Source organism: Electrophorus electricus, chromosome 2, assembly GCF_041902795.1.
Source record: "Electrophorus electricus isolate QZ-2024a chromosome 2, ASM4190279v1, whole genome shotgun sequence".
Taxonomy (NCBI): Eukaryota; Metazoa; Chordata; class Actinopteri; order Gymnotiformes; family Gymnotidae; genus Electrophorus; species Electrophorus electricus.
In genome coordinates, this window is record NC_137498.1 from 44,161,104 (window position 1) to 44,174,001 (window position 12,898).

At 39.3% G+C, this 12,898-nt stretch overlaps 1 protein-coding gene across 1 annotated transcript; it reads left to right on the forward strand.

The window, feature by feature from the left end:
* Positions 1-6,560: 6,560 nt before the first annotated feature.
* il11b (interleukin 11b) lies at positions 6,561-12,082 on the forward strand. The gene is made up of 5 exons (XM_081725409.1): positions 6,561-6,586; positions 9,250-9,398; positions 9,543-9,632; positions 9,973-10,131; positions 10,756-12,082. The coding sequence occupies exons 1-5, from the start codon at positions 6,565-6,567 to the stop codon at positions 10,924-10,926; spliced, it is 591 nt and encodes a 196-aa protein (XP_081581535.1). The 5' UTR covers positions 6,561-6,564; the 3' UTR covers positions 10,927-12,082.
* The last annotated feature ends 816 nt before the right edge of the window (positions 12,083-12,898 follow it).

Sequence of the window (12,898 nt, forward strand, 5' to 3'; positions counted from 1 at the left end):
TGCCAACAGCACCACCAATAGCATGGAAAGGCCCCAAGGCACTCAGTGCATGGTAAATGGCTATGGCATCTGTGGGCAGGAAATGAGGAGGACTGATAGTGGCATAACTGATACAAGTGGTTTAACTCCTTAGCTGACAGATGTGAAGACAGTTAACGCTGTTGTCCGACACACCCCATTCAGAAGCAGACAAGTGTTTAATGGCTTATGTATGTTCTGCTGATGATCACATTTGGTGGAGCTGTCACAGTGTTTACTTAACTGACCAACATACAGCCTGCTTCAATGAGCTCGGGGATAGGATCTGACCTACATACACAAGTCTTTGTGGGAACATGGCTAAGATGAGAATTGTGCACCTTGTAAGGATGTAAATGGATGTGTCCAATGGGTGTTCTGATGTCAGACTCTCTTAAATTTAGGAAATAATAACACAAAGATGCTTGACAGTATTTATTATTTACATCCAATGTCCAAGATTCCCTTTTTAAAAAATGAAGGGAGACCAGTTCTGTGGTGAATGACTCCACCATTAGTGCTGCTATGGAAAGTTAGTTATGGACAATTCATAAGTGCACAGTCAAGTGTACTGTCTTAGCAACATGGTTAAAAAAATGATCATAAATATGAATAAACTGAGAACAACTATGTTCTCTGTAACTCAACATTCCTACAGTCTTGATTAGGCCTTTTGGCTTTTGTGGTGCCCCTTACTGTCACGGAACGCTCGCCTCCTGCGAGGCACGTGGTTTGGCCCGCCACGTGATTTGGGAGGATATGTTTGTGGCCACGCCTGCACACACCTGCACCTTGTCTTGTCTGTGTATTTAAACCCGTGTTAAGATGTGCGGTGCGTTGGTCATTGTTATTGTAGTGTGTTTGTAATTATATGTATCGAGTCTTGACTGTTTGTTTAAATATCGTGTTAAATGCTAAAAGTCGTTAGTGTTTAGTGTGCTCATGTTCATTGTTTGTTTGTGTTTTCACATGAGTGTCACATTTGTCCTTTATGTTGTGTTTGAATAAATGTTCGTCCATGTCGAGGAAGTCTGTGTGTCCTGCTCCATGCCCTGCGGCACTCGGGCCACCACGCATTATACTTACGTTTTCCAAGTGTTCATCAATGATGTCCTCCAAGATAAGATTAGTAAATTAATTTTACTAAGTCATTGCCTGTATTGATGATGTCCGAGACTCCCCTGATCTAAGTATGTATATCTCACCTCTATGTAAAAGCAGAAAGATGTGAGTTCCACTTACAGAGTTGCATTCCTATGTTACGTTAGTTCCAACTGGGTGGTCATGGATAATAGAAAAATGGAGGTTGTTACACAATGCCTTATCCCTAAGGCAATTATTACAACAATTCCTAGGATTTGCTAACTTTTATAGATGGTTTATTAGAAATTCCCAGAGCATTGCCGCCCCTCTCTGCTAAAGGGAGCCCACAAGAAGCTACGCTGGACTTCCCAGTCTGATGCTGCTTTTACCTTATTAAAAAGGACCTTCACTTCAGCCCTCATTCTCAAACACCAATATGTTGGCTGATATACACTGGCTTGTAGCCTCCTGTATGATCTGCTCACAATAAAATGCCTGAGGTGCTACCTGCAGGGAAACTAGTTCCACTTCCTGTTCCATCATGCCCCTGGTCACATCTGACTATGGATTTCATTACAGATCTTCCTCCATCCCAGTCCTACACCTCGATCCTTACAGCAATAGATTTTTGTAGGGAGTCCACTTTACCCACTTTGAGGGGTTGCCTACCATGTTTCAAATTGGAGAGGCTATGTTTAATTGCCTCTTCTGTTTTTTTTTTCTTTTTTCAGTGTATTAGATTGTGGACCTATTTTCCTCTCAAACCTAGTCCTTTTCTTTGAATGTTTCTGAGTTACAGCCTCACCTCAGGCTACCATCCACAGTCCAACAGTCAGTGTGAGCAGGTCAAGCAGGAACTGTGGAAGTTCTTAAGGATTTACTGTGATGACAATCAGTCAAATAGGAGCTGATTCCTTCCTGGGATGGAGATGCCCCAGAACTCTCTCATTAGCTCCACCACCGGCCTAACACCCTTTGAATGCTGTCTAGGTTATCAGCCCCCTCTCAAGCCTTGGACTGCAGACCCTTTTTACGTTCCAACTGTTGATGACTGGTGCAGTGAATCAACAAGATTTAGGAGAGCATCAACACATTGACAGGGTCCTCCTCACATGATCTATGCAGACTGACATCAGTGAGAGGATCCCACATTTCAACCTGGAGATCGGATGTGGCTGTCAACTTGAACTACTCATATATTGTTGTGTGTCTAATTCCTTCCATGTCTCCTTTCTCAAGCCCCTTAACCCAGGTCTTTTGAACGAAGCACTGCCTGATTTCAAGCCACTCCCTTCTGTGGAGGCAGAGGGTTCTCCATCTGGTTTCACCCCTCCTGTGGAAGTTGAGGGTTCTCCGTCTGGCTTCACCCTCCTATGCAGGTTGAAGGTTATCAATCTGGGTTCACCCTCCTATGCAGGTTGAAGTTTCTCCATTTGGGTTCACCCCTCCTGTGGAGGTTGAGGGTTCTCCATTTGGGTTCACCCTCCTGTGGAGGTTGAGGGTTCTCTGTCCATTGAATGCTGGACTGAGGCAGAAGGGCTTGGCCAGCTGAAATATCTAGTCAACTGGGAGGGTTACAATCCCAAAGAATTATGTTAGGTGCCAGCACGAGATTTATTCTGGATCTGGAGTTGGTGTGGATACAGATAACTGAATTACAACAAGTAGAGTTTAACTTCTTTATTATTTCAAGTTACATATCAGGAGCAATAGAAAAAACACAAATGCTACTTTGTCTTCTTCTTTTCTTCACCTATCTTAAATATGCTTCTACAAATATGGTCCAGGGTATACAAGTTATTTGAGTAGGGCTCAACAAATTGTTTTGTGAAAAAGAGTTATTAATGGGATTCTGATTAATATTTCTTAGCAGTCTATTTAATAAGTAGTTAAACATCCATACTTGACTTATTCCCAAGTCTTAAACAACATTAGGTTAACAAAGCTATTCAAATAGTTACAAATCATACAACATAGTTAAACATTTTCATAACATTTTTGTAAAATACTGGGCCTTCTGAACATGAAAACATTGCACTTATTTAAAAATTCTTGTCTTTCTGTGTAATTTATGTCAGTGTCTACAATTCCTTGTAACTGAAAAATGTTCTCTGGTACATTTCATACATGCTTCTTAAAATACAGTAAATAATTTTCCCATGAGCAGCTGGGGCTATAGGCCTTTTTTACCAGACCAAAATCCAACCCAACATCATGATTTAATCCTTAGGCACACTGGCAGAAGGACTCCAAGGAAAAAGAAAGTGGTATTAAAGGAATGCTGAATCATTTAGCACCCACGGGCTCTTCCCCATTTTCCTGCTCTTGGCCCTTCTTCCAAAAATTCCATGCATACCACACGTCTGTAAGAAGCCTGTTTGAGTTGAATAGATGACAAAAATGGAAATAACCTTTCTCCTTTTACTCTCTTTTTTTCACAATGTGTGTGTCTGTGTGTGTGTGTGTGTGTAAATCCCTTCTCCATACAAAAACACAACATTAAGTGACATGCCAGGTGACTGGAGGCTATGGAATCTGTTAAACTGAGGTGTAAGTGTCATGAGACACACACACACGTATTTCTTGTGTGATATTGCTGTCCAAACTGTTGTGTCACAGAACCAATCCAGTGAAGTCTCATGCTGGCGTCAGTGTGGGCCTCACTGAGGCTGTCTCATTGATGAACACACCAGACACTTGGCTCATCCCCCAAAAATGTGCGTGTATGTGTGAACTTGTGTGAGTTGTTGCCCAGGGTGTGAGACATACAGTAGTAGTGCACCAGTCTGACTAAATGTGCCCTGTCTGGGCAAACCCGGCTGGGTTATAATAACCCACATAACAATAGTCGAGATTATAATAAAGCCAGGAGTACCTCCAGTCATTATATTTATGCACACATCTGGTTGTATGAAATAAATGATGTCTTTACTTGGCAAAGACTCATCTGGATAGTTCGTGGGGGATTTGTGGGATGAAAGTTGTTAGACACAATCCACATTTTCCCTTGGTCATGACCTATCTTTACCTAGACAGATGCTAAACTGAAACAGTCTAGTGGAAATTGAAGATTAATCCTGAAGCAGTGTTATTGGCTTTTTCCAACATCATACCTCTATCTGAAGAATGGTAGAAATTCTGTGCTTATGCTACTGAGCTTTTGTTGGCAGTTTTGTGTATCTGTGTGTGTGTGTGTGTGTGTCTGTGTGTGTGTGTGTGTGTGTGTGTGTGTGTGTGTGTGTGTGTGTGTGTGTGTGTGTGTATGTGTGTGGGTGTGTATGTGTGTTGTGATGTAATGGGATAATTAATCAAAAGAGGGTTTTTTTTTACAGTCTCTGAATTTGTGATGGGGGACTTGCTGTTCAGACTGCCATGGCATGAACATTTCTAAGGACGGCATGAAATACTTCAACAGTGATTCATGATTAATAACATTTACATGCACATCACTGGTGCAGTATTAGTCTAAGGCTGTTAGTTTTACTAAGATATGAACACAGAAGCACCATGGTCCTTGTAAAACAGATTATCCTTGTCAATATTGGCCGCACTACTTGGACATGTAGACATGTGCGCCGTTAGCTGTCAAAAAAGCATTTTCCTCAAAAAAGGGGAATGTGGGTAAAGGTGCAAAGTGAAAGTGGTGCTGCACATTTCTATATGCTGGATTGCATATAAACAGGGCTGTAAATAAACTACTTTAAACAAATCAGAATCTTGTTTTTGCTGTTGTTTCTTAGACAAACTAAGAATTTAGTTGGGCTATCGTATGCATGTGAACGCAATTTACTCCAGATTTTCCAGTTCCAGGTCTGGTGGTCTTCCACCTGTGCACTGTGCACTTCCAGCTATATTCTAACCCATGTGTTCCAGGTGTCTAAACTCTCATAGAACCTCCTAGTCTGTTATATGCAGCCCATACCAAATGGTGGATGGCTTATCTTTCTGAATGCTCTGTTTTAGTCTTGGATTCTCAACTGTACCCAGTTTATTTATAGACAGTAAGATGCCATTTGCCTTTCTGTGCAGCCATGCATCCAGTTTGAACACCTTCCAGGCTGTTTCTGTAAAGTGCATTAAAATATCAGGTCAAACACAGTAAATCTAGAGGAACTGATGGTTTTTGCATATACAACATAGTTCTCTAGAGGTCATCATGCTTTAGCAGGAGGCTGGGTAGCTTCTCCTTCAGGCCAACAGTTCACCTCTTCCGTTCTGGCACTGTGCTCACAACTTGTTGCGACCAGCTTAGTTCACGGCAGAAGAGACACAGGAGACAAGGCAGGCTTGCCTTAAATGATAGACTACACATTCAATTGCACTGCATTTCTGAGTCAGCCAGTCACTTCCTGAACAGAGAGCAGACAGCTAACGACCCCACACATCACGACCTGGCTCGTTGTTCTTATCGCTGTTTCCTTCTTTCCCTTTCAGTGAGAAAAATGCAATGGGAGACAAGAGGGAGCAAGTGTGTGTGTGTGTGTGTGTGTGTGTGTGTGTGTGTGTGTGTGTTTCTGTAGGGTGTATAAGCAGAAATATCAGGGTGATGTGTCAGAGGGGACAGAGTGGGTGATGTGTGGGTGGAGAAGACAGAGAGGAGCCTGTTCCACTCTCTCATGTGTGTACGTGTGTGTGTGAGTGTGTGTGTGTGTGTGTGTGGGGGGGGGGGGGGGTGGACAGGACTGAATTTATGTTCATAAGTACCTTACCATCATTGTACATAAACTAGCTTTATTCCTTGCATGTGTGTTTGTGTGTGCATGTGTGTGAACACACGTTAGCCTGTAGCCCCAAATGACACAAAAAGGGATTTCCCTGGGTGTGTCAACACTATGAATGAAATAAAGTTCCTGTGAAATAAAGTATGCAGATGAGCTAAACCATACTTTATATAGCCTTGAGGTCATGTCTGTCCAGAAGATTGATACTTATTTATTTATAATAATCCAGGAGAAATACATTAATAACTTGTATATATACAGTACTTTAATAATTTGATCTACTTTGTGCTGCAAAAGCAACAAGTGTACAAATCACATGACAGGAGTAGAAATTGTATTAATTCATCTTTTGAATGATCATGTTCTGGATGACTTCCATTTTCCTGCTTTTTCAGTGTACGTACACATCAGAGCTGACAGTCTCCTGGCAGAGAATGAAAAATAAATATAAATTAAAAGAAAACCCAAAAAGAAAAGATAGGAAGTTGATGCTTGTTGATGCATTATCAACCAAGTGTGAAAAAATAAAATGATGAATAACAGTTTATTTTCTTTCTGGTGAGTTGGTGGGAGTGGGAGTAAGTTTTTTGGGGTTTTTTTTGAATGAATGAATGAATGAATGACTCAGAGAGTGAGAGAGAGTGATTGTGTCATAGACATACTATAAATGAGAACTCAAACAGTAGTCCAAACATTAGTTGAGTGATAACATTGCTTCTCACAGTGTCTATTTGCAACTCGAATGTTTGGGATAGCGATGAAATGTAAGTGTTCCGCACCCTCTTTATACCAATGATAATAACATGAGAATGTTTGCTAATCTAAATATATAATTGTGAGGTGAATGAGAAGAATAAATATAAAATGGTTACTCCTAATAGTTCTGTTTTTATTTAGAAATAAAATTTAGAAGTCCTCTTAATTTCAGTTAGTTAAGAATTCAGATATTGTAAGATAAAATCAAAAAACAGTAACACAAAGTTGCAGGGATGTTTAGAATATATGTGTCCATGTTTATTATAATATGTGTCCATGTTCTTGTCTTTTGAAATTTCAAGACCAAGAAATGGTGTCTGTTAAAAGAACACTGTGCATTTAACTAACAAATGTTTGTATGCTTTGTGCCTTTTAAACTGGTGTTGGGGTCTCCATGGGTATGACTCATTGTTTGACTGGGATTTCCCTGGAAAGAACTGCTGCATTACTTGGACATTTACTTGCTTGTCTTAGAGCTTTGTGGCTGTTCTGTCAGTGAAGTGCATCTTGTGAACTTATGCAGCTATGTACACATAACAGGAATTAGCAGTCTCTTCTGAGGAAAATCTGAGAGACACACAACAGTGATGCTGTTTAGTAATTATATCTGGGTTTTTCAATTGGGGTTTCTGTTTTCAATGGTTTTCAGATCTGTGGTACCATTCTTAATGTTATGGTCAATGTAAAAATGATATAAACAGATTATTGTCCCAATTCTGCACAACTTCAGCTTCTGCGATGAGAATCCTCCTTCACTTGATAAAACTTCATGCACATAAGGGTAGTTCTTTCTCAGAACCATTGAAGCATGATTATCGCTCAAATCATAGCTGTTTATTTCCAGAGAATTAGGTTGCTTTGCATGAAAGATTACAGGAAGTAACACAGACCAGGAGTTATCAAGGCAATCAGCTCTTCGTACTGCTGCCACTGTGCCAGTGTTTTCTAAAATTACTTTATCATGAAATCTAAAAATGGGGCAAACCATTCTTCTTAATGTGCATTTAATGCTTCACATCAGCTGAACTTCTTTATATGCAAAGATCTGGCACACAGTAAAGTAGTTTATCTGCAGAAGTTTATCTTAATAGGCATCTGGGGAACTTTTAAGACAGTTCTGTCTGGTGACCTAAGAACATTTACTTTTGTCAGTAGCAGATTTTATGGTTTAGAGAGTAAAGATGAATATAATAAATGTATGGTGATTCTTGACATAACTTGTAATCCACTCTTGGTTTAAACCAAGATAGAATAAAAACTACGTCATGGAGGATAAAATCTGAACATGAACTACCTGAAGGTTGTGATGCTGGTCATGTGAAATACTGTTTCTAAATGTTGCCTACATCAGGTTATATTTCTAAAGGGTTATACCTGCAGAAGATGTACACATCTTTCTGGAATAAAACGTATCCGCAAGTGATTAAAAAAAAAAAGTTCTGCATCCTGTGTTGTCTGTCAACATATTAAGAGACCTCAATGCTGTTGTCAGTATGACAGTTTAAGAACAGGTATGGGCATGCATTCAAATGCATTTTGGATCATGGGTAGCTTGTGTTTGACATTGGAAATGGTTTGATCACAGTAATAATGCGAGGCATCTAATGTGTGCTCTTCATATTTCTGCATATGTTTGCTTACTCAAAATGGAAATTTGTGACAGTATGCTGGGAATTTTCATCTTTTCATGAAAAGGTGTGAAAATACACAAAAGGGTGGCAAGAAGTCATTGGTTTGTTTAGATTATGCTCTGCTTAGATTAATAATATTTGATATCAGGGCAGAAGACTGTGAAACTCAGAGTTTTCCAGTATGGAAATAGAAACACAAGAAACTCATAATAAAGTAGACATTAGCAACATTAAACATGTAGTATTTTGTATAATCATTAGTCATATGTTTTGCAACAATTAATTTGAACAAATTACAGAATTTGGTAAAAGATGAACTTCCTAAAGGCGGGGGGTGGACACACCAGAATAGTTACCATAGTTACCAAGTCAGAAAGAGAAAATGACAGGCAGTTATGGGTTTTGCAACTGTGACTGGTGCTGTTGTTTTCTGGATGTGTTTTCCTGGATGTGTTATTGCTAACATAGTGAGAATATAATGTTGTCTCACTGGCAGAGTTTAAGAGAATTTACGAATGATGTCATGAGTGTAAGATCTGAAAAAAGCCCTGACTCACTTCCTATCTTCACATGTTATAATCAGATATTCGCTAGGCTAGTTTCTTCAAAAACTACAAAATCTTCAAAGCCAACAAAAGCTTCCCTCTGGTTGTACATTTTACATTTGCATAACAGTTGTAGATATTTGAAAAATAAAAATCTCTAAATGAGCTTAATACTTCAACAGAGTGATTTGTATTTGTGTCTCACTAGGACGAGAGATCACACTTCTTTGTTAGCATTACACATGTTCTCAGATTTGCTATCAAGATGAAAGAGGCCTTTGCTCTGTCTCAGTGGTAGCACAGTGCTGTCTGCCCCAGTTTTCGTAGACAGTGCTTGAAGGCATGTAGCAGCTGCTGACTTCAGACCTAGTGGAACACTTGTTCAGAAGGTGCTGAGTCAGAGTGGCTGCCAGAAGTTATACATAACTTTGGACTTTCCAAAGAAAAAAAAAGAATAAAGAATAAAGACATTTTTTCTCCATGTTCTGCTTACAGCGTTGCATGAGACCACTCCCTCCTTGCTCTTTTTGCTCCTATTGGTGGAACTTCCTGTCTCATCACTGTCTCAGTCCAGTCTCAGCACACTATACAAAGACAGTTTGATGAAACTGTCTGCTCAGATGCATTGGCTGAGAAACCTAGTGGTAAGTTTTGCATGGGTTTAATAGGCCAGAGGGCATTGCTTACATCACAGGGTCTTTCCTCTGAATTTGCTATAAATGTTCTGCATAAATGAACAATCTAGGCCCCAAATTATGTGAACATCACACACCTGGTTGATTTTTCAGAGCCACCATGACCCTGAATCACTGTATGACCACAATTTCACTTCCCTGCCTGCCTTAAAGTTCAGGCCACAGGATCTGGCAGCAGTTCAGGTAAAATATATCATGTATAATAACTCTGTTCTGAACCTCTCCTCCACCAAATGCACAGAAAAACACACACACACACACACACACACACACACACACACACACACACACACACACACACACACACACACACACACACATACATTTGTATTTGTAACCTTTGCACTGTAAATGCTAAAATAAAACATGTGATGCAATGCCTGTTTCATGGGAACCATCAGACATTTTGCATTTTATCTTCTTTGTTTATTTGCCTTGGCAATATTTTAGCCATGATCCACAAACAGTCTGTCATTTTTCACACTGCATTTAAAAAATATATATCTCATTTTCATCTTTGAAGGCCAACAGCACCCTATCACAACTCTCTTCAGGACTCCATTCTTTCAAGCTGCATTTTGATTGGCTCGCATACTGGCAGAACCAATCGGGTTTGTTGTCATCCGAAACCAAGCAAATCACTGACATAATTCAATCTATCAGAATTCTGATTCAGAATCAGGTAAGAACTGCGGTCCCCAACCCTGCCAAACAGAACTTTACAAGATACAGTTATATGAAAGAAAGGATAGTGTTGTTATATTATAGAAAGGACTACAGATCCATCAGTGTACATACTGGTTATACTAAATAACTATTGCTCTATGTGATGTACTTTGTAATGTAAACTTCATTAGTAAAGTTGGAGTCTTCTGACATTAGAAGTAAAAGAATGAAAGTTAGGAACAAAAAAGGATTTTGTAAAAAGGAAATCGTAATATAATTCCATTTAGGTGGGGTTTCCTGAAGATATTGGTCTTCCTGGTTCCAAAGGAAAATTCCCATAACCACTGCAGTTTAGTCAAGACCATGTTTGAAATGAGTTTGAGGCACCCAACCATATGTGAATGGTATTGAGAACTGCATGCACAAGTTTTTCTTAAAGTGCCTCTGTGTTTTAGGTACCATATCTGTGTTCTTAAAGTGTCTCTGTGTTTTAGGTACCAGATATGTGTTTGTAAAGTGTCTGCATTTTAGGTACTGGATCTGTGTTCTTAAAGTGTGTGTTTTGGGTTCCGGATCTGTCTTCTTAAAGTGTGTGTTTTGGGTTCCAGATCTGTCTTCTTAAAGTGTCTCTGTGTTTTAGGTAGCAGAGCTGCCACCTCAGAACACCACTCTCTCTCTACCTTCTCCCACTTCCACCTGGGATGTGTTCAAGACATCTGAACTGCTTCACAGCAGGCTGCAGCGCTTTTGTGATTGGTATCTCAGGGCTCTGCGTGTCCTAATCCGACGCATGAAAAGGCACAGGCGTTAGCCACCAGAGCCAGTGGCATAGGTGTTAGCTGCCACAATCAAAGGATGCCATCTCTACCTGCCCTTCCACCAGGAAAAGGTGGACCTGGAAATATTTTTGCCAAAGGATTTATCTTGACTTTACTGACCCCCACCCAGTTTCATTTGCCCAAAGGAGAGATACTTTTGCATTCAGACAAATTTTGCATGTGAACAAAGACTCCTATTTATGATGGTATTATTTTTCTATTGTAATTTATATATTTAATATTTAAAAGTATTTATTGAATGAATTTGTGTTTACAAAAATGAAATGTTTTTATACACATGATGAATTTGAGTTTGAGTTTTTGTTTTTTTTTTGAAAACCTTAGGATGTTGATGCAGGCTATGTTTAAAAAAATCTGTGACTTCTATATCAGCCACTGAGGATGAAGGTTGAGGAATCCTTTTGACCAGTTATAGTCGGGGTTAAAGGTGTACTCTGTGATTTGTAAACTTGGTTAAAGATACTCTGTGGTTTGTAAACTTGGCACTAATATTAGTGCCAAGATAAAAAAAAAAAAAAAGAATGGTTAAATGCCACCAAACTCAAGACACCCTAAAGTTTTGGTAACGCATTAAGTTTCAGGAACCAGGTGTACATATCTAAAGAAAATATCTTGTTTGCATGATCAATGTTTGTATACAGCAGAATAAAAACACATTAGTATAATGGATTTTGATGAAAGTTCCTGTTAAAATATAAAACATAAGGCAACTTTGAGAAGACATATGATTGCATGTGACTTTAATGCTAGCACTTGGATTGCAATTCCAAAGGTTATGTGTTCAGGAGCAAAAGCTTCAAATGTCAGTTGATTGATGATAGGCTGTAGCTGCTGTATTACTGAACCATGTGGACAAGATGAAAGTGTATCTCTCTGTTACCTGTCTGCCGGGTTCTTATGTGTACTGTTCTTCCTGAATTTAATGTGGTCTTAATGAATTCATACTGAATTGATTTTTATTTTGCAAGATTATCATTATGTTTTTGTCAGCTGTCTGTGTTTGTATATTTGGACATTAATGCAGCTTACATTTGACTTGTATTTATTAAATAGTTTCAGGTTCTTAGTTACAGCACAGAACAGTAAAACACATGCTGAGGTCCTCATGAGGCATGGACCATCAAGATGAACTGCTATGGAATTAAAAGTGACAGATAATAATCATGTGACTGGATTTCTGAAGCACTGTGCTCTATACATCAAGATGCACTAGGGCACTGAGTAGAAGCCAATTCTGGCTCTGCACTCATCAATCACCTCATTAGAAACACCTTAAAGGTGACTGTTGCCATCTTCAAACTACTCATCATTAGTAGATGAAATGAATAATAAGGTGCAGGAGTGTGCCAACAAGGAGGCGTGGCCATAAACAAGGGACATTCACAGTGAAAACAGGTACGGCACATGGTGGGCCATAGCACGTGATAAGGAGGAAGGGGGGGGCCTATACTGGCAAACTATAAGTATTGTTAATATTATTCTTTATAATGAGTTCATACCAGTGTTTTTGCCTTATGGTTTGCCATGTGTGATTTTAAAAATCCATCCACCTGAATCTGATTTGAAAGGAGATGTTTATTAATCGCCCAGCAAACAAAAACTAAAACTGAAACTAAACATGTGATGGTGTGCCAGGCACCCAGTCCAAGGGATATGCCCACTGTTTATTTACATAGTGCTTTTTACACCTGATGTTACCACAAAGCAGCTTTACACATGCCCAAGCCGCCAGTGAGCAAGCCAAGGGCAAGTAAAAACTCCCTAGAGCATGAACAAGAAACTTTGAGAGGAACCAAGACTCAAAGGGGGGCCCATCCTCCTATGGCTGACAACAGTCACCACAATAGTAACAATATAGACAACAAATAACAGAATAAATAGTGAAAGAGAAAAATAAATAAATAAATAAATAATAAGATAAAAATAAGCAATTCATGTCTAGTC